The sequence below is a fragment of the Cornus florida genome, unplaced genomic scaffold, assembly GCF_030987335.1.
Source record: "Cornus florida cultivar Cherokee Brave unplaced genomic scaffold, ASM3098733v1 CherokeeBrave_3.0.0_Hap2_Chr08, whole genome shotgun sequence".
In the NCBI taxonomy this organism is placed as follows: Eukaryota; Viridiplantae; Streptophyta; class Magnoliopsida; order Cornales; family Cornaceae; genus Cornus; species Cornus florida.
Genome location: NW_026775578.1, coordinates 14114648 through 14137608, shown reverse-complemented (window position 1 = coordinate 14137608; position 22961 = coordinate 14114648). Strand labels below are relative to the sequence as shown.

Here is a 22961-nt window from a genome sequence, read left to right as displayed (position 1 = left end):
GAACGTGAATAGGTTGAAGGCGCGTGTAAGCGCATAGTGACCACTAATGGCAAGTGGTGGTGCGGCGACGGAGTCGATCCGACACATTGAGCATCTCTAAACGAGGTATCTCGTTAAACAACGAGGCTTCCCTATATGGGGCATCCCTAGATGGGGCTTCTCTAAACGAGGCATCTCGTTGTGTTTCCCGAAGGGAAACTTAGACAACGAGACTTCCCTGGGCGGGGCATATGAAGATCTTAGAATGCGGAAGCGTGTTGGTTGACTACCACCGCCGAGGATGGGGTTAATGGTGCCATCCCCGGCGGTGACTACGATAAACTGGATGGGGCTAATGCTGCCATTCCCAGCGGTGACTACGATAAACTGGTAGATTATTTACCAGAGATCGAAAGGCTTTGATACCATGTTAGATATAAAGATATAGCATATAACTCTGTATTATATTGACATGGTTGAGATGTATATAATAGAGGTTTATATAAGAGGGGTTATGTGTGATGAACAAGTAAACAATACACACACACACACACACACACATATGGTAACTATATATATATATATATATATATATATATGATAATCCTATACAATGTTATAATTCTATATATGGTAATCTTATATAAAGTTATAATATATTATTACCATATTGTAGAATATATTCTAACAAGAATGATAATAGAAGAAAATTAAAAATTGTGTTTGATAGAAAATGATAGATGGAAAGGAAAAGAAAATGAAGAATTTAAAGGGGGGTACACTCATTAAGGGTGGGGGAATACAAAAATTTAGACATAAATAATAATTTTTATTATTCTCTTAAAAATGAAATGAAATGGAAGTGACAATGATTGATGCAGAAATCATTTGTGCAAAGAAAACTCACAAAACACTTGTTCTATACAACAAGTAAAAAGAAAAAAAATTACAAATTTGTTATAAGTGAACTAGCAGTTGAACGTATCGTATTTTAAATAATAAAAAATTTAGAAAATGAATTTTAAGTATTGAACAATTTAATTGGAAATTAACAATAATTATGTATTTTCTTGAGTTTTTTTTTTTTTTTTAAATGGCTAGTGTTTAATGGGTAAATAAAATTTCCATCACTTAAATGCTATTCCATTTTAATATTTGGGTAAATTACATTAACACCCCTTGAGGTTTGCCAAAATGACACACAGATGAAACTTATTTATTTTTTGGACAAAGACATCCCTTGAAAGTTCAAAAGTAGACAAAGACACCCCTTACATGAGAAATTGACCAAATTACCCTTTGACCGTTTAGGGACCTGTTTAACTATGTAATTTAAAAAATTGGACCAATTTACCCTCATGAATTTATGCATAAAAAAAAGTAAAAAAAAAAAAATTAAAAATATCGACAGTCTCCTCTCTTAATGGACATACGGCAGACCAAATAGTGCTAGACCATACTCAGATCCATACTTCAAACTAGGTTGCTCAAACTCAGGCCTTCGGGCATGCCAAGAGCAGTATCCTGGTCCTTCCGGTTCTGGCCTCCGGCCATACTCACCCCCAAATTCCGAATTTGTTATTGCCGCCGTTTAGATAGTAGACGTGATGGCATAGCTTCGGCTCAGCTTTGGTTCTGCCTATATTAGACGCGATGGCTCTTGGACCATCTTTAACTCCGGTGCCTGCCCCCTGACCTGGAGGACTTTATAACACTTCACCGTCGATTTGCTTGTCTTCTTCATCGACGGCATCTTCGATCCATCGCCGATCTGCTTGTCTTCGATCCGCTGCAAAATCCACTGTCTAATTGTTTCGCATAGTAGTCTCCGGCGAAGGATGAGATCTTCGCCTTCTTTGAGTTTCCGGCGGTGAAGAGAGAGTTGAGGAAACTCACAATCCCGCCCGGCGAGATCAGTTACTTTGGCTTTTTCAGATTGCCAGTTCTCGACTTCGTCTTCTTCACGAAATTACTGCCTTTTTTGTTCTGTTCTTGATGATAATTATCAAACACTTTGATACATATATATAATGAAAAAGGACTTTACACACGGAGGCAGCGTAGGAGGAAGAGAGAGAGAGGTGTCAGAGAGATGAGACTTGTGAGGGAATTTGGGTTTTTTCTGGGGGTAATTGTGTCCTTTTAATATGTTTGATATTTTACAATAAATCTGAATTTAATAGTAAGGGTAATTTGTCTTTTAGGGGATTTAAGGTCTTGTTTGGTTGGAGTTTCGTATCAGAGGGTGTTTTTGTCCAAAAAAACATATAAGTTTCATCTGATTGTCCTTTTGGCAAACCTGAGGGGGTATAAGTGTACTTTACCCTTAATATTTAGATTGTGTTATTGAACACATTTAAGTTTAGAATTAAATGTTTAACAAACTTATCATAATGAAAAACTAAATTGTTTAATCTAATCTAACCAAAGAAAAAAAAAACTAATAAATTAATTGATATATTTGTTTACCTTTGAAACTACCTGGTTTTGGGTTTTAATAACCCTAACAAAGTTTTGTGTACATGGGAAAGTACTTGAATTTTTTAGGCCGAGTCAGATCGCATATTAATTCCGTTATAAGTAAATAAAATAGTTGCGTATTTCTTCGTCTTCATTTTTCCACCTTCGACGAAAACGACTCCAAATTCTCGATCCCAATGGCAGTTGCCAAAGAAAAACCGAAACTGAGCCATCGAAAATAAAACACACAACTACACACAGAGCTTTTATAGTGAGAGAAAGCAACACATATTTTTAGAGAGAGAAAGAGAGGGAGAGCGATTGTGTTTGCGTCAGATCTGAAAGATCCAAACTCTCCTAATCGAAGCATTGGAAGATGGAGTACATCGACAACTTGCCGGCAATGGATCTGATGCGCTCGGAGAAGATGACTTTCGTTCAGCTTATTATACCCGTCGAGTCCGCTCACAGAGCCATCTCTTACATCGGCGAACTAGGCCTTCTCCAATTCCGAGATGTACGTTCCCAACTCAGATCCGTTCTTGTTCGTTTATCACTCTTTTCTTTTACCAAATAGTATACATGTATTTGCATATACATATTTATAAAGTTCATCGATATCCTTGATTGGTATTTTTTGGCGTTGTAGTTTAACTCGATACGGACTTGGTTGTTTTGATTCAGTTTTTGGATTTTGATGCTGGTTGAGTAGCACATGAATTCCCATATTTTTGGATCTTTATTTTCTTGATTGGAGGCATTTTTGGATATTGATTACCGACGTGAAACAGAAATTTAACACGCATGATGAACCTAATTACGAGTAGAGATGATTTGGGTTGTTTCCAATCTTTTTGTTGAGATTTGGTGCTTGCCTTTCAATGGAGATCGTAAATTATATTGTAAAAAATCAACTGAGTCTGGCCCAGATTTCGGTTTACACAAGATTCCAATAATTATCAGATAAATTATATATAATTTATTAAATAATGAATGTCACAATTGATTCCAATGTGAAACAGAAATTTAACACACATACAGATGAATCTAATTGTGTGACTAGATGTTGTGGGTTGGTTCCAGTCATTTTGCTGAGATTTGGGCGTAGAGGTTCTTTTAAGCATTCTTAATTTTTTTAAACAGAGTAATCAGAATTTATATAGGTTTACAAAAGTGGCTCAGATCCCTTCATGTCGCAGATACGAATGCCTTCTTGTTTGTTCAATGGAGATGGTAGATTATCTTGTGAAATCAGGACAGTGGACTACATTATCGTTGCACACAAGATTCCACTAACTGTCAATTAAATTATTTAAAATTTTTAGAAAATGAAGGTGACGATTGGAGTTGCAGCCGTTTTTGCTGGCTTAAAACGAATTCACGTAAATTGTTAAATTTTTATTCAATTTCAGAAAACCCAGTTAATTAACAATTAGATCGCATTCCACTGAGTTTTTGAACTATTTGTCCAAACCTTTAGCTGAATTAACAAAAAAAGAAAAATATTGGCCAATTTTACAAAATTGTCATCTTGTATATGTGAATTTGACTCAATTTTTTGACTGGTTCTAGCAACCCTTCCACCCACCCCTGCATGAATGGTGTAGTAGTTGTTTACAAAAGTTACTATACTCCAATGACAAAATATGCCAGAAGCACTTCTCCATTTAGCCTATTCCACTATAATCCTATGACAAACATTGTCCAGGCTCTCTCTCTCTCTCTTTGTGCATAATCCAGTGTAGGTAATGAAAATGTTTGCTTTTACTCGTTTAGTATCTCCTGACCCTCAATCTTCACTACATCCCCATTTGCAATTCTAGTTTTGCTACAGTTACATTGCATATATTCAGCTTTGTTCTACCGCTTTTATAAGTTTTTTCTAGTCTAGTATTTTTTTGGAAGGGAAAAATTATGCTAAAGTTTTCATAGTAGTAAGAACTTTTAGATAATATTATGGTTTATTCACCCTTTTTGCCATTAAATGCTGTTATGCTTGAAGGTTTTGTAAGCTTATTGCCTGCCAAATGACAAAAATGAGTTTTTCCTGCTTATGTTGTAATAATTAATCAGACGTGTTCACTACTTTTAATTTTTTTCTTGGCAGTTGAACGCTGATAAAAGCCCCTTCCAGAGAACGTTTGTTAATCAGGTATATATTGAACACGACTGCTAATGCGTAATGAAGGCCTTTCATGTTGATATATGTTTTTGACATATAATGGGTTTGTATTTCATATATCGTCATGTTACAACAATCATTTATATTTATGAATTTATATCTACAGTTCTATGTTTTTTCAATTTGTGGGAGGAGAAATTCTTTTAGTATATTCATATTCTTCTTCTCCATTGATTAGTTAAATAGATGTTATTAATCATGCTGTAGCCAGTAATATCAAGAATTTTCCAAACAAATCATAAAACTAATGTTACTGTAAGAGCTAATACACTTGTGATTGCATGTAAATTCATAAACACAGTTATGTACCTCCCGTTAAATGAAATTGAGAAATCTGCCTCCTGACTTGCCTTTATGTTAGTCTCGCACTTATCAAAAAAAAATGTTAGTCTTAATGAACCTGAGGTTTTGCATGTGCTGCGCATGTTCTCCTTACCTTTGATACTGTGCTCTCCTCTCTCTCTCTCTTCTAATCCCATCCAGTTTTTCTTTCTCTCGAAATAGAGAATATATATATATATATATATATATATATTTTGTGTAGTGAGAGTTCTAGATGGTGAGGCACTATTTGAATTGTGCGAAATTACCATTATACCTTCAAACTTTGGAGAATGTGATAAATATCTTGGAAGACTCATGGTAACACCAAAACAGAGTTCGGTTTTGCTGAACAAGTAAAACTAATCATGCGACCGCAACACTTAAATGCCTGGCCTATTAGTTTACTATTAGCATTAGGCCATATAAGTTTCATGTTTTCCCTTTAGTAACAAGCCCTAAAAAAAGTTGTATAAAGCTAATGAACTTGGTTTCGATTTGTTAAAAGAAAAAGGCTTGCTAAATTGTTCTTCTTTTTTCTTTGAAATTAGTTTTAACTGAATTTTGAGTACTTTTATTATTGTGAAATGCCTCTCTAGATTACACTTAATTTAACTTAGTGATAGTAAAGTAACTAAATAAAATTTTATTTTATTATTATTTTTACCACAGTTTCCTTTCATTCATTTTGTCTTCATATTTTTGAGATTTTTGGCAGGTAAAAAGATGTGCTGAGATGTCAAGAAAACTACGATTTTTTAAGGATCAAATTCATAAAGCCGGTTTGCCTTCTGGGCTTCCTACTTTGCAGCCAGATGTTGATTTGAAGGAATTAGAGGTCCATTTCCTTCTTTTGCTTTTCAGTTACTGGCTAATGAACATTTTGTTTTTCCTGCTGGACTTTTCCTGGTACCAGCAATACCAATATGTTATCAGAAAAGGCAATGAACCTTTTAATCTTTATGAAAGGATAACTTTGCTTTTAATCTAATGTGGATATTGTCTTCTCTCTCTTGATTGCAGATTCAACTCGCTGAGCATGAACACGAGTTAATTGAAATGAATGGTAACAGTGAGAAACTGCAACAAACGTACAATGAGTTGCTAGAATTCAAGATGGTACTGCAGAAGGTATATTTTCTTGCATTTTTCTTGGTTACAGTAGTGAGCCATGGACATCCTATCCTATCTGTTGCTTCTTAACAAAAATGTTTGCAATACTGAAAGTAATAGTTTGTGGGGAAATCCCACCATTATCCACTGATATATTTTCCTATCAAAAATTATTTATTACCGATACTTTCGTCATATTCAGATATATATTTTCCTATCAAAATTATTCATTAGCAATATATATATATATTCTGTTGCCCCTTTGTATGATCATAAGCCCTGTTTGGATTGCCTTCTGAAACGCGGCTTTTGGCTTTTTGGATCTTGAAGCTGTTTTGAGTAGTGTTTGGCTATTTTTTTAAAAGAGCTTTGGGTCTTTGGAAGAGCGTTTTAAAGAAGCTGGGAAGCTGGCCAGCTTCTTTAAAACGCTCTTCTGAAAAGACACGGGAAGCTGAATTGTTATTTAAGTAAAAAAATGGAATTCCAAGCATGTCCCTATATAGCACCCACTTATATTCTTCCTAAACCCTAGTACACGGCAAAGCTCTCGCATAATTTGCAGAGACGGTGTCCTCAAGCAACCAATTCTTGCTTCTCCAACTAGGGTCACTGGCGATTTCCACTGCACTAAACCTTCATATCTTCTGCCACACAAATATTTGATCTTTTATGTTTATTCGCTCATTGTCTACCATCATGATGGTAGACAATGAGCGAATAAAGTCCTTCAAAGATTGCAAAAAATTCTCTCTAACCCTAATATGGAGTCATGAAATAAAGGAATAAATAAACCAGATCTCATGGTTTAAAGCAAATTTAAGGGCTAAAGAAGCAACACTTGCCCAGGGGATTTAAATTATAGACACAAAAAATTCTTAAAAGCAAAAATTTCTTGGCTATGCCATGAATGTCAAAAATGAAAAAAAAATTATATATATGTGTGTGTATATATATATATATATATATCCTGGCTGGTGTTTTTAGATTAATGGGTGGAAGTTTTCTTTGAGTTATGATGAGAATTTCTTTGGTCCCTGTTTCTGTCCAAGGGGGGTCGGGTTACCCTGATTAAGAGCACCCTTTCTAGCCTGCCTACATACTTCTTGTCTTTGTTTCAGATTCCTTCTTCAGTGGCTGAGAGAATTGAAAGATTGTAGTGCAACTTCCTTTGGTGGGGGAAAGGTGAAGAGTTCAAATTTCACTTGGTTCGATGGGAACAAGTGTGCCGTCCAATTCGGTTTGGAGGCTTAGGGTTTCGGAGGTTGTTACCTTTTAATAAGGCTCTTCTTGGTAAATGGCTCTGGAGGTTTGGGATCGAGAGGCATTGGTTATGGAGGAAAGTTATTGCTTGCAAATTTGGGGAAAGTCGTGGTGGGTGGTGCTCCCTGGAAATGCATGGTCCAAGGGGAGTGGGAGTTTGGCATTGTATTCGGAGGGGTTGGGATGATTTCTGCAAGCATGTTCGTTTTCGTATTGAAGATGGAAGGAGGATCAGTTTTTGGTTGGATCTCTGGTGTGGGGATCTCCCTCTTGCTCTCGCGTTCCCACGGCTCTACAGGATTGCTTCTCATCGACAGGCCATGGTTGTCGACTGTTATCATCTTGATAACGGGAGACTGTCTTGGGATGTTCGTTTCAGGAGGCATTTTCAGGATTGGGAGATCGAGGGTGTTTCTCGTTTTCTGGAGTTGTTGTATAGCCAGGTGTTTTCTATTGGGGGATCAGATCGGTGGTTCTGGATTCCTACCACGCATGGCCGTTTTGAGGTTAGGTCCTTTTTCAGATGCCTTTCGTTTGGTCATGGAGATCCCTTCCCTTGGAAGTCTATTTGGCGGTCCAAGGCTCCCCGCAAGGTCGCCTTTTTTGCTTGGACCTCTGTTCTGGGTAAGATTTTAACCCAGGATAATCTGAGGAGGAGGAATCAGGTGGTGGTCAATCACTGTTACATGTGTTTGTGTCATGAAGAGTCTGTTGATCACCTCCTTTTACATTGCAGCATGGCCAGAGATTGTTGGGATTTGATGCTTCGTTTATTTGGGGTTCATTGGGCTATGCCTTTCTCCTCTAGAGGGTTGATTGAGGCTTGGAGAGGCGTATCTGTTGGGGTTGGCATTAGGGATGCTTGGAGGGCTACGCCGCTCTGTATCTGGTGGTGTATTTGGCTTGAGAGAAATAGGAGATATTTTGACGGGAAAAAGAAGCCTGTTTCTATGCTTAAGTTCTCTGTTATTTCTACTCTTTTTTGTTGGGTTTCAGGGAGAGATTATAGATCTGTGGAGGAAATTATTGTTTTTTTGGCCTCTCTGAAGGTCTAAGGCGCCCTCTGGCCCTTGTGTTCCTTTTGTTTCTTTGGGTTTCGTTCTCCTTTTTGAGCGTTTTTAATAAAATCTTACTTATCAAAAAAAATAAATAAAAATAATCCTTTATCAAACAATCAGTATGAATAAAGGAATCAATAAGAATTTTCATCTAGTAAACTAGATAAATCATTTATTTTTATTTATTATTTATTTATTTATTTTTTTCACTCATGGAGCAGTTGAACATTTTAACTAGACTAACTTTTATTTAGTTTTTTTCTCAACCTTTTCTATACAAAAATTCTTGTTTTTTTGAATTTAATATTCATTTTTTGTGATTCATTGCATTTACTAGGTGTTTTTACCACTTAATAATTATTCATTTGTTATTTTAAATTAGATGGCAAATGAGGGGGAAAAAAAAGATAAAAGGAAAATGAGGATTATATGTACCCAACGAAGAAATTGAATGGTTTATTGATACGGTGTTTAAGACATAATTGTTCACACCATCTAAGGCAAAATAGCTATTTTAGTAGGAGAAGAGCTTCAGTAAATGTTTTTCCAAACAGATATAAAAATTCTTCTGACATAAAAAGCTATTCTAAAATACATGTTCCAAACACTAAATCATAAGCCAAATAGAAGTGATAGCTTCTGCTTCTCTTTTCCTTTTGTATAAAAGCTGAAGCAAAAGCTATGCCAAACGAGCCCATAGACTTTCTTCAATTTGTAGGTCCCCTGTATTTTTGTGTCTTAAATATTTCAGAACTTGCCCTCACTTAAATATTTGAGAACTTGTCCTTACTTGCATCTTCAAGAAATTATCTCCACTCACTTGGCCTCATTACCCATCAATATGATGCTCTACTCTTTGAGGTCTACAAATAGCCTCTGAATGTATATTTGCAGTTATAGCATTATAAATATGTCTCGGTGTCCAAACATTGGTTGCACTTCCTTTTCTTTCTTGTTTAGTTGTTCAAAACTTCAGAGGGAATATATTTATTGTTTTAAGATAATTGTACTTTAGTGTGGAAACTTGTGGCTGACTAGACCCATTCCAATTAGCTAAATTGTGTTTTCTTGGAATTATATATATATATATGAAGCATTTCCTTGCAAAATCTAAATTTAGATGCTTTTCTGTGCCTCCTGGGGGATTCCAGGCAGGTGGCTTCCTTATTTCAAGTAAGAGTCATGCAGTTGCAGAGGAGAGAGAATTGGATGAAAATGTGTACTCCAATGATGACTATGCGGATACAGCATCATTACTTGAACAGGTAATTATACTTCTGTGTTTTCACATTTGAACTGATTTTCACATGATACGCTCTGATTTTTAATTTCATTTATAAAAAATTCTTCATGTTACAGGAGATACGACCTGGACCATCAAATCAATCTGGTTTAAGATTTATTAGTGGCATCATCTGTAAATCCAAAGCTCTTAGATTTGAGAGGATGTTGTTCCGTGCTACGAGGGGCAATATGCTTTTCAATCAAGCACCGGCTGATGAACAAATCATGGATCCAGTAACAACTGAATTGGTCATTTTCTTCATTACACCTATTATTATATTTTTGGGATAAATCTTCTTTCATCTTATTTTCTCGATACAACTTTATTAACTGAAAATATCGACATCATTCCACTTTTTAATTGCATATTTTCTCCACTGATTCAACGGCCGGTTCACTTTGGTCGTTTAAAAGAACATTGGCTGATTTTAAGTTCAATGAATCTGACTCCTTTGGTATTAACTTTGCAGGTTGAGAAAACAGTATTTGTAGTATTCTTCTCAGGTGAGCAGGCAAAAACAAAAATACTGAAAATTTGCGAAGCCTTTGGGGCAAATTGCTATCCTGTTCCTGAAGATATAACCAAACAGAGGCAAATAACTCGCGAGGTATGCCATGAAATAGATGGACTATATATTTCTTCAGACATGGAAGAAATCAATTCAAAATGACGTTCTTTCTATTTTCAAAATGATGTTTTCAGCCAAAAGAAAATATGTAGAAAGATATACATTTTTTCCCATATTCTCATAGAATATATGCAGATTTTACAAATCCCACCAAAGATTCTAAATTTTTTCCTTAAAAATATTATTTTGGTATATGGAGATATATGTATCATCTCAAACCAACTCAACTAAGAACCTTGATATTTGCTAAAGTGGCTTGCAACAAATATCTGATTATAGCAATATTGAGCATCCTATTGCTTGGTTATAAGTTCAACTTCTTGATTGCAGGTTTTATCACGTCTCTCTGAGCTTGAAGCCACCTTGGATGCTGGAATCCGTCATCGAAATAAGGCCCTTACTTCCATTGCATTTCACCTAACGAAATGGATGAGTATGGTAAGATATAGCTCTTTTATGTTCTTGTTTTGGAGTATGGAACAATGTTGCCTTGAGTGTTAAATGTGGGAGTAAATTCTTCATTCTTGATATTATCATTCAATTTTTTTGAACATTTTCTAGGTTAGGAGGGAGAAAGCTGTGTATGACACATTAAATATGCTGAACTTTGATGTTACAAAAAAATGTCTTGTTGGAGAGGGCTGGTGCCCAATTTTTGCAAAAACTCAGGTACCTTGCTCTCTCTTTATAATGTTCTTGGTTTGGGTAAGATACCCGCAATTAATTCTATTACATTAGTTTCATGAAAAATAGTGTTTTTTTTTTTTTGGAAAAAAAGATTCAGGAGGCACTTCAACGAGCAACATTTGATAGCAATTCACAAGTGGGCATAATATTTCATGTGATGGATGCCGTGGAAGAATCACCGCCAACATACTTTAGAACCAACCGATTTACAAATGCATTTCAGGAAATTGTTGATGCATATGGGTAAAGTTAAAATCTGTAGCTATCTTTTTCCTTGGGCATGAGTTTTCTCTGTATCTGTCTCCCTGCTTCTCATATCTGATTTAACATTATTTCCCTTGTGGAAACATCTTTATAAATGGTCTTTAAAAAGATTATGTGGGATGGTTTTTAACGTGACAGCTCTTTTTGTTTTATGGGAGTGGGGATTCAAATTCATAAACTAAAGCAGTTGATGTTGGGTTTCAGGTCTTTTTGGGTCTCTGAGTTGGTTGCCTTATCCTCTGATTCTTTTGCAGATTTCCTTAGTGATGATTATATAGGAGGTTTGGCCCATTTGGGACATTCCTTTTTGCTCATATGCATAGCCTGTTCTTGGATTATACCCATTTGGGATCTTTTAGTGAATTAATTATGTCGACTCTCCATGTCGGTTAATCCAATTTGATTGCATTTCATGTTTTAGTACATTAATTCCCTACTTACCATAGTTGATTTATGTAAGTGACTAACTTAGATTCATTTCCCTAATCAACGTCATTAGTAAATGGCCAAGAAAGGAACCAATTTGTGGGAGTTGTGCATTTAGTGTTCCCCATTAGCATGAACTCAAAAACAAGTAATATATATTTAATTGTTTATTACAAAATGTAATCAAAATTATTCCGATTCACTTAACATACTATTTTTCGTAGCTTATTTTACTTACTTTTAATGAATTGAATACATTTTTAGTATACACTATTTTGCTGCTGAACTGTGTCACTTTTGCATGTCTTTGTGTGGGTACGTGTGTATACCCGTGGAATTCAGCAAGACACTAATAAAATAATTTATTGGCAGTGTTGCTAGATATCAGGAAGCAAACCCTGCAGTTTATACTGTTATTACGTTTCCATTTCTTTTCGCCGTGATGTTTGGGGATTGGGGTCATGGAATATGCTTGTTGTTGGGAGCATTAGTTCTTATAGCTCGTGAAAGGAAGCTTGGTTCACAGGTGTGTTCTCTTCTCAGATCCAGTAATTTTGTTTTCTAGTTAAGAAATTGTCTAATCATAAACAAAAAAAGTATATAGTAACATGAATTTTGTGGTCTTTTAGGGTGGATTAATTTTCTGCATGTTGTTCTACGTCGTGTTGTTTCCCGTTTTGGAAATTGTTGACCTTCCATCATTGTTCTTTTTTCTAAGAACTCATTAATTTATATTTTATGTTTTGGTTCTGAGTAGATCGAAGATGATGCTAGAATGGAGTTTTTTTTCCTTGTACACTATTGCTCAAGTACCAGAACTACTTTTTCCTTTTTCTTAATAATATGCCACTTTGTTTTCCCTTTAGAATTTCTGAAAACACAATAGGATGCAATTACCTGACCCTAAGAGGAATCTTTTGGGATCTTTTAGTTTTATGATTCACAATTTTTTTTGTTCACTTTATTTCCATCTTCCATAAAACTCTATATGTCAATGAACAAAAAAATGTTTTGGATCATGGAGATTTGCTGGCAGGGAGAATGCTTGTTGAGAAAGGCGGCAGTGTGGAAGTATGGCATGTAGATGGTGAATATTGGCTGTGGCTTAGGATGTTTGGGGAAGTCATGTTGCGTATATTTAGAAGCTTCAATGTATGGTTGTGGTTCTTCTTGGTAAAGAGGCTACTTTTAAACCGGGGGCATGGGGACTGGGTTTCGGATAGACATTTGGTACAAAGCATCTTTCGTTTATGAAAAAATTCTTCCTTTTAGAGATCTTGGTGGATGGAGAAGCTTGTGTGGAGGAATTTTTCTCTTTATCTTTTTTTTTTGGTTTTGGTTTTGTTTTTTGTTTTTGTTATTGGTTTTTTTTGGGGAACTATGGGTGAATGATGAAAATTTTAATTCAAGTATGGGGGGTAAGGCAGGTAAAAGGATTAAGGTATGAGGGAGGCGAGGCAAATGATCTTGATCAATTGACCGAAGAAACAATCAACTTTGCACTGGTTGATCATCTCTTGAGAGAGGAAGTAAGACAAACATGGTCAATTGAACTGACCCTTTTCCAGAACGATTAGATGATGATGATTACTTCTCAATGAGATACATAGAAATCTGTGATGTATGGTATTCGAAATACGTTTGCCTTGATTTTTGGTGCAATTTGAATTTGTATTTGATATTTGTTTCATGTCAGAAACTTGGCAGCTTTATGGAGATGCTATTTGGTGGCCGCTATATACTCCTTCTGATGGCGCTATTTTCAATTTATTGTGGGTTGATATACAATGAATTCTTCTCTGTTCCCTATCACATATTTGGTGGGTCCGCTTACAAATGCCGAGATGGTAACTGCAGGTATATGTTTATCCCCCTCCCAAAAAAAAAACTTCAACTATTCTGTTTAATGCGTTAGATTATCAGGAGAAAATTGAGTTAGATCATCAGAACAAATTATCCAATGCTTTCTAGTTCTACCAAATTATCCAATGCTTTCTAGTTCTACCTTATAATTGTTAAGAGAGGAAATATATTTCCTGATTAAATTTAGCTATTGTTGGCTCTGGCTTGAATGTGCTTGCAATTAATATGATGTCAGTAGTGTAGAATCACCTCTAAGAATGGCAATGGGGTGGTCATTGGATGAGCCCCACATCCCAACCCACCCCGGTAGAGTGAAACCCCTTGTCCTATAATTGGAATGGGGTGGGGCAGGACAGTTTTCTCAAATTGGCACGAGGTTGATCGAGGTATTATAGGGTTCTACCCCCCAGGTGGTTCTTCCTCCTCTCAATGTATTGTCGTGGCATTTTTATAGTTCAGGGTGGGAGTTAAGTAATGAGCCTAAACATGACATTTTTTAATTTTTGCTTGACAATTACTGGCTAGTCCAACTTGTACTTGAAGGGTGAAATGACATACCGTGGGCTGTCCTTATGTTAATGAAATTAAACTGTCAATCTCTAGAGTTGGCGTATGTCACTCAGGAGTTGAAGTGATATTTCTCTTTAGTAGGTCATGGTGGCGCTTGACTCCCTGAGAAGAGGTTCCCTCAAAAGGGACCTCGAGGAAGAGATCCCTAGAAGAGGTTGATGTGTATCGATATTTCTATCAATGATAAACCACTCGCAATAGAACGAATCCTTGCAGGATAGGGTTATATAGAGGGTGTCAAATCTCAAGGACTGTGAGGAATAAGTATAAAACCAGCGCTAAATTTAATTCAAGAGAAGAATTGTGATATGCATGATAATTCTAAGAACAAGAAACTAAGTTAAGATAGAATAGGTATCAAGAGAAGGGGAACTCAGGGATTGATTTCACCACTAGCCTCGTAACATGGTCAATTGCAGTACTTTCTGGGGAAATTCATATTTATGTATATTCGAGAACCAAGTGGCCTCACACTCACTTCCAGTTCAAATAAAGAGAGAGATATGTAAACAAACACTAAGCATAACTCATCTTCGGCTGGCATGACTTATCTACCTAACTACTCTAATCTACTTTGTAGTACAACCCGTCTTCCCTAGGTATGAACTATCAAAATATTCATTCACACATTCGTTTAAGCGCCATTGCATGATAACTACTCCTAACATTAAGAAAAGCCCTTAGCCGCCAATTTCCCACAATAAAAGAAGTTTGAATTCGATTAAAGTAAAATCAATTCCAAGATAAGATAGAGATTTTATCAAAAACCGGTTATTATCATTAAAACCCAATTGCTTAGTAGTCAATTGCTCACAATCAAGCAATCAATATACATAATCCAGAAAAGATCCCTAAAAATAAACAATTAACACATGTTACTTGGTTAGGGCTACATCAATGCCCTAAGTGGGAATTTAGCTACTCATGGAAAAGGAAGAAATCTTCAATCATGTGCTGAACACCATCTCCATGGACTGCTAATTCTGATCGGAACACCTTCTTTAGCCTTCAACAACGGAGAGAAGCCTCAAGCCGCCAATCTCTCTCTAAAACTCTAATATTTTAAAAGCTCCGTTCAATTGTGGTAATCATACCCAAAATAAGCTCCAGACCGGGGCCCCGAATGTAAAACATAAGCTTTTGATGAAGTTCGGCCTGCATATGGTAAGAAGGGATTAAAATATGCAATTCTCTTCTGATGCACTTAGGATTGATCGTAAATGACCTGTGATCGATCCTGTAGGGCGATGCGATACCAAGCTACGATCGATTGTAAACTTGGCGGTGGACTTTTCCTCTTCGGGCACTTGCAATCAGGGATGGAGCCATAATTTTTGTTTGGGGGGGCACATTGTACACTAAATACATATAAATTAGTGTTTATGGAGTATATATACATAAAGAGAAATGGGTTGATATATATAGAGATTGATATTTTTGGAATGAGGTAAATTAATAAATTACATATATAGTATACAAGGGAAAGAGAAATTTGAGGGGGGGCATTTATACACATTTTCAAAAAATATATACATATTATAGGAAAATATATATATAAAATAAGGGAAGGAAAAAATCCAGGGTGGGCAAGTGCCCCCCCGGTCCTATACTGGCTCCGTCGCTGCTTGCAATATTTGCTGGAATACTTAGGATCTATCCTATAGAAGCTAGGATCGATCGTGGCTTCATTAATTTTGCTTTATTCATCCTTTGAAGTCTGAAATCATCCCAATGCATGCCTTGATCCTTGGAAACCTCATTAAAGGATGAATAAAGCAAAATTAACCGGTTTTTACAATGAACACCTGAAAATAACCGAAACCAAATAAATGATGCAAGTGCAACTACATAAGGATTACAAAATAGCTAATATACGCAACTTTAAGGGCTCGAATGCACAACATTTGGTGCTCATCAGAGGTCACCTCAAGGGGTCTTTGAGGAGGGTCACTCAACAAACCTTGGACTTTAGCCAAACCAAATAGGTTGTAGGATCCGTTTAACTACTTGAGTGAGGCCTATCCACGGATAAGATGTCCTATCCATGGATAAGATGTCCTCATGGTAAGATTCTTCAAGATGAGGTACTTATCAAAAAAAAAAAAAAATATTCTTCAAGATGAGGTGCTTTGTGCAAGTCAATGGATGGGTGCTACACCCAAACAGGACACTGTTGTATGCAAGCATCAAGGCGGCTCCCTCCTAGATGCCACTTGTAATATAGGGTCACGTACCCACACCTCTCACTGCCTCACATCAAAATATGGCCAGACCTCACTTGAACTTATATTTTTTGTTATTTTTTGTAATCCCTGCCCATAGTCTGGGTTCTCCTGTTTCCCATCCCTAATTTGGGGCTCAAAGCTCAAACCCGCCATCTGTTATGGGGATGGGCAGGAGATACTATCTTGGCTAACTAGCTGCAGCCGATGATAAAGTTTGAATTTATATGTTTCGTTACTCACTGGACTATTGTTGTGGGCCTCGTGGTGGAACACAAGAATATTGCCTTGTATTGAAGCCTTAAACAACAAAAAATAAAAACTTACGTGTTTAAATATGCCTATCCTCGGTGGGGTAGGTTTCCCTAACCCAAACTCTGCATTGAACCCAACTTTGGTTTACATAGTTTACCCAAACCCGCCCCTACCCTATTTAGTTGCTCTCCAATTCTATCCCATTTGGGGCTAGGTGGGCTTTGTTACCCAAAAATCGAGGGTTTAGTTTTTTCAGAAATTAAAATAGAGGGTTTATTGCTATCCATTATCACATCAGTCTTACATCTATTTATGCTTAAGAGAGTGGTAGTTTGGATCTGTATTCAAGCTTATTAGGCCACTAGATCATATTTTAACTGAAAATGTCTTAGTGCTTGCACTTGGGGTAATGGATGTTGATCTGCAGCTAGTTTAGGCACAATTTTCAAACCATAAGTTTAGGTTATTATACGGTGCTTAATTTGATTACTCCACTTTTGCATCTCAAGATCATTTGATCTTTAAGTGCAAGTGACTGTCAACCTGGCCAGTAGGTTTACAGTTTTCTTATGTCTTATATCCAATAATGTAGTCTCAAATTAACAGAGGATGCTAATGTCCTAGCTATTTCCGTCTTTGAACATCCCACTAAAACATACAAGTTGAACTAGCCAGTTAATGACTTGCATTTGATAGATCAACTATGCAAAACATTATCTAAGTTAGATTATTTCACTACTATTTTTTAGAAATTATATGGATATTCTAACCTTGGAATTTGATGAGAATTGAATTGCAATGATAATTTTCTCATGCTGGGTTTCTGTACAATTGATCCGCACAATGTTGCCTAGTGGCTTTTTTCGCCCACGTGAATAGTAGAATTTGAGTGCTTAATCATTGTTTCTAGAATTAGCTGCTGTAAGAAGCCATCATCATCATTATTATCCTTGCTTTTTTCCCCAATGAATGGTGTCAGTAACATGAATTCGCCCACATTCATACTTCTCTTCTCCAATGGCTCATCCTTCAAATTTCTGGAGATTACAATTTGTTTTATGTTATTCTGTTATATAATTTTTGGAATTTTTTTCCCTTTCTTCTTCTTCTTATTGTTTTTTTATTTTTTATTTTTATTTTATTTAAGTTACTCGGTTGTGCAAATCTTTAACAAATATTTTATATTCTTTGTCAGTAATGCACATACAGTTGGTTTGATCAAATATCGAGATCCATATCCATTTGGTGTGGATCCCAGCTGGCGTGGAAGTCGTTCAGAACTTCCTTTCTTGAACTCTCTTAAAATGAAGATGTCAATTTTGTTGGGTATTGTTCAGATGAACCTAGGGATCATGATGAGTTACTTTAATGCACGATTCTTCAGCAGCTCACTGGATATTAGGTGTTTACTCTCTCCTCCCCCGTCTCCCTTCTTTCTACCTCTGTTTGAAATCTAAATATAAGTGGGAAGTGTAGAACTTATTTTGTGCTTTGTTTTTAGGTATCAGTTTGTGCCACAGATGATCTTTCTTAATTGTCTTTTTGGGTATCTTTCACTTCTCATTGTCATCAAGTGGTGCACTGGTTCTCAAGCTGACCTTTATCATGTGATGATTTACATGTTTCTGAGTCCCTTTGAGGCTCTTGGTGATAATCAGTTGTTTTGGGGCCAGACGGTACTACAGGTATAACCTCTTCTCACTTTTGTTGTTGACTGAACGAATGCAATTTTTTAATTATTATTGTCTTTTAAGTTGATTAATAATAATAGACTTTTGCAGATCATATTCTTGCTTTCGGCAATTATTGCAGTTCCATGGATGCTTTTTCCAAAACCTTTTATTTTGAAGAAACTTCACATGGAGGTACTGTGTTAACATCTCTTGTTCCACGCTTCTCATTCTTGACTTGAATGAACAACTTCTCTAATGGAATTCTTCTTTTGTTCATGTTCTTTTCTTTCAACATATACATTCTCCATTTCTTCTATTTTATTTATTTATTTTTTATATTGCTCTAGGGAAGCACTCACTCTCATTTTCGTTCAAAGTTTCTAACTTTATACATTAACTGTCTCTATCTCTAACCCAAATTTTGCTTACGTTCAAATACATGCGATGATTCAAATCTATGTTTACCCAACTGATGCTGCAGCCCTGTTTTTTGAAATTGTAGAAATGTCACCCCAGGCATCTTAATAGGTTAAATACCATAAAACTAGTAAATGGAGTAGTCTTTTATTAAACATTTGAGTGCCTTTCTCTCTCTTAGAACATTATGTGTGTAGTTTCTTACTGCTTGCAAAGTCCTCTTTTTTTTTCCTCTCCTTTATTCTCTTTGTACCAGACTCCAAACATTGACCTAGAGCTTGGGAATTAAGACCCAAAGCCACTAGTTTATTTTTTTGATTGTTAATAGCTGAAGCAAGTTATACATTATTCAATATGTGCATTTTATAGGGGTCCAAGTCTAGCGTGCTTATAACTCCCATATTTATGTTGCATCTGGTTTTCGATTCTATAGTGTATTTGTACTTAATACAGTGAACTATAACATGGAAAGATCTACCCCAATGTATTATCCATTGTAAAATTATGAATGCATTATCCAGAAAAAGAAGAAAAGAAAAGAACAAGGTGTAATATGATCTCCTATAATTGTGACATCATATGGTGGTATTGCTTGTAGCTTAATGAAAATTGACGCTTTCTTAAATTTCTTTGGATAAAATATATATATATATATATATATATATATATATATATATATATATGCACATAGCTTAGGAAAAAAAAAAAATGTATATATATATCCACATAGGTTGAACTGCATCTATCATGATTTCAAATTTCCAGTACACATTTTTCCCAAAAGGGTTCGTGGTATTCTAAACTCTAAAGGTCCCTGAGAACCGTGATGCAACTCCTTAATTTAGCGAACTTATTAGAGTGTTGCTCTTTCTTTTACTTGTTTGAATACTTTTGATCCTATATTCTGTAGTCGTTGAAAACTCAAGTTTCACTTTCGAGTAACAGTGTCACATTGTTGAGTTTCACTCTTAGTGTCATGAATTTAGTAATTAATTTTGTTTCTTCTGTTACAATATATTCTTTAGAGATTTCAAGGTCGTACATATGGAATCCTTGGAAGTTCTGAAATGGATTTTGATGTGGAACCTGATTCTGCAAGACAACATCACGAGGAATTCAATTTTAGCGAGGTCTTTGTGCATCAAATGATACATTCTATTGAGTTTATACTTGGTGCAGTTTCTAATACTGCATCATATCTTCGGCTTTGGGCTTTAAGGTACAGGAACCATGTTGTCCCTTTCTTAAACTTAATTTAATTTTTCTGTTATATTATCTTTTAGTTGATATTTGTTACTGCTATAACAGCTTGGCCCACTCGGAATTGTCAACTGTTTTCTATGAGAAAGTCCTCCTCCTTGCCTGGGGGTAAGTTTTCACTTTTCACCCAACACATCAGCCTACTGCATAGTCTTCTTCTGCCATTTCAACTTCCATTAGCATGTACATCTCTTTATTGTCTTTTCCTCATTCATGACAAATATCCAAGCTATTTTCAGGATAATACTCGCTCAACCTTAAAACACACACCCAAATTATTTGGGTCTGTGTAGGCTGAGCAGTACCCAGCAATCAGAGCTTGAATTATTAGTGTGGGTTGAATAATATATTTTTTAGGTATTAATATTGTGCAAGTTGTGACTCTTTTAGTTTTGGCAAACCTTGAGAATGTGGAGATAACAGTTCACTTACTGAAGCAATTGATGTTACATTCCACTCAATGTTAGATTTTTCTGGGAAGTTAATGGATTCTTTAGTTTCTTTTATTAATTTTAGAGGAGATTTAGCTTTCTGGAAGGAGTAGTTTTTGTTTGCTGTCAAGTCATAGTCCTGTATACTTCACATGTATATAAGCTGCATCCTTTTTGGTGCTTATAGTTTATATTATTCTTGTTTATCCAAGTTATCGGTAAAAAGGGGGAACTATTAACCTCCTTTGTTCTAGTTAATGAGGGGTTCTAGAAGGGGTAGATCACTAGATTTGGCACAAATCAAACTTTTACCATGGTTTGCAGAAAGTGGCTGGCCATAGATTGGAATCGGCTTCTCACGCTTGTACAAGTCCGAACTTTATAGCCTTTATCAGTACTCGTGAAAAAATTCTCAGGTACCTAAGTTTTAGCTGTTCAAGACGGTTCATATATGAGGAGTAAATGCACCTGTGGGGAGGAGGTGATATGTTACCAGTGAAAGACCAAAAAACATAAAAAGCTACACTTATCAACCAAAAAAAAAAAAAAAAAACCATAAAAAGCTACGATATAATGGTGGATGTGGTGGATGGTTGAAAAGCTTTTTACTTGTTCGCTAAACCCTAGTAAGGGTGTCAACATACAGGCAAGAAGCCTTTTGTTATTTCACTTACTGTAGCAAATCTTCTACAGTAAACAGTTGAATATGTTTATGATTTTTTTTTTTTTCTTTCTTGGTAGGCACTCTGTATTAGTCTCTTATGAAGGAATTAATTGCCAGGAGCACAGTTGAATGTGTTTTAAAATTTGCTTAAGATTCGATTTGGAGTTGAATCTATTTTTATCTTTACTATTATCAGAAGGACAATAAGCAACACAAGTCTTGAACCCTCTCTTAAATTCATATTTCTGTATAATTTTGTTTTAGAATATAAAAACACACAGCATTCTAGGTATGAAATTTTTGGGTTCTTAACATAGGCAAACATCTCAATTTTGTATCAAATCAATCCATTCATATAATTATTAAGTGAAGGGACCTTCAACTGACCCGATCTTTTTTTGTTAACCATTATTGTCCACCCTCTCCCCCTCCCTTTATTTTCTCTCTTCTTCTGCTGCCTCTCATGCACTTTGTGTGCCAATAACAATACCTAGTAGAGAGCACGGTTGTGACTTGTCGAAATTTGAGGCCTCATCCACTATTTCCCCAAAGATCGTCTTGTAAGATACAATCATTTTTTATTAGTCGGGTTTAAAATGTGAAGATCTTGGATTAGGAATTATTCAATGATAAAGTGAACTTCCATATTTTTTAGTGGATCCATAGTGCTTGCATTTTTTTCATTTTTTTTTTAGTGACTATTCTCATACAATGCATTGTGCTTTGTCCTTTAACATGCTTAGTGGCAAATGACTGTATGCTCTCTATTGTTTTTACTGCCATTAATGATGAGTATTGCAGGTATGATAACATCATCATCCGGTTGGTGGGGCTAGCAGTTTTTGCTTTTGCAACAGCCTTCATACTACTGATGATGGAGAGCCTTAGTGCTTTCCTTCACGCCTTGCGTCTCCATTGGGTGGAATACCAAAACAAGTTTTATCATGGTGATGGCTATAAGTTCAGACCTTTCTCCTTTGCCTTACTAACCAATGATGATGATTAGTCCATTCATATTTTCTTTATGTTTCCACTAATTTTGCGAAAGAAGAAAGTACAAAGAGGAAAACGAAGATTTCCGCTATAGATGAAGCCAAGAATCGATATCCATATTACCCATGTTGGTTGGCAAGAATTATAATACTTCTTCGCTCTAACACCGTGCAGCTCGATTTTAACTTAGAAATGTATAATCCCGGTTCAGATTCTTTGGATGTATTGGTATAAAAGGGTTCTGCCTGCTGTCATTCAAGCTGGTAATCAAGAGTTCATGTAATTTTTTTTTGGTTTTGTTTTGTTTTTATTTTAACCCAATAGAGGATTAAGATTCAGTTGTAGAGAGGGGGATTCTTTAAGCGGTGTGCTCTTGGGTATCAGTTTTAATAGACGGGCTGATCCATAAAGTTTCACACACATAAGCTCGCACAAACACACACACCAGTGTGGATTTTGGAGGGAAATTTTCTTATGTTCTTTATGTAATAATGAATCACATCCTTAAAAGAGTTATGGTATAGAAAAGTCCTAGTTGAATAGTCATTCATTTACGTCTTTTTTCTTTATGATTGGCTGGTTTATTTTTATTTACAATCAAGACATCCTTTTGCATCCTCATTCTATTATTATCCTATACAAGATCTTGTTTAACATTGATGACAGTGGGTGACCTTATTAAATAGCCAAAACATGGATGAAGGGAGCTTGTGGGGATCATTTTCTTGCCCTTTTATTCATAAAGTGCAACCCATGTATAAATATATCTTAGTAATCTGAGGGCTTTCAACCATTTTGCCATATCTTCAGTTGTTTGTTTTCCTTTATTAAACATTTTTCTTTGAATTTAACAGATTTTTTTTCCTAAATAAATTTAACAGATTTATAATATATTTCAAGGTTTATAACTTAGGGGAGGAACAATAGTATTTCATTGCCACAACTATGTA

The 22961-nt window shown here is 35.7% G+C and overlaps 1 protein-coding gene across 1 annotated transcript; it reads left to right on the top strand.

The window, feature by feature from the left end:
- Nucleotides 1-2575: 2575 nt before the first annotated feature.
- LOC132269520 (V-type proton ATPase subunit a1) lies at nt 2576-22557 on the top strand. Its single transcript, XM_059770750.1, has 18 exons — nt 2576-2956; nt 4547-4591; nt 5661-5780; nt 5966-6073; nt 9525-9638; nt 9733-9906; nt 10128-10265; nt 10617-10724; nt 10848-10955; nt 11065-11216; nt 12036-12189; nt 13360-13520; nt 17769-17975; nt 18075-18258; nt 18355-18438; nt 19689-19882; nt 19972-20031; nt 21820-22557. Exons 1-18 carry the CDS (start codon nt 2816-2818, stop codon nt 22022-22024), a joined length of 2457 nt encoding a protein of 818 aa, XP_059626733.1. The 5' UTR covers nt 2576-2815; the 3' UTR covers nt 22025-22557.
- The last annotated feature ends 404 nt before the right edge of the window (nt 22558-22961 follow it).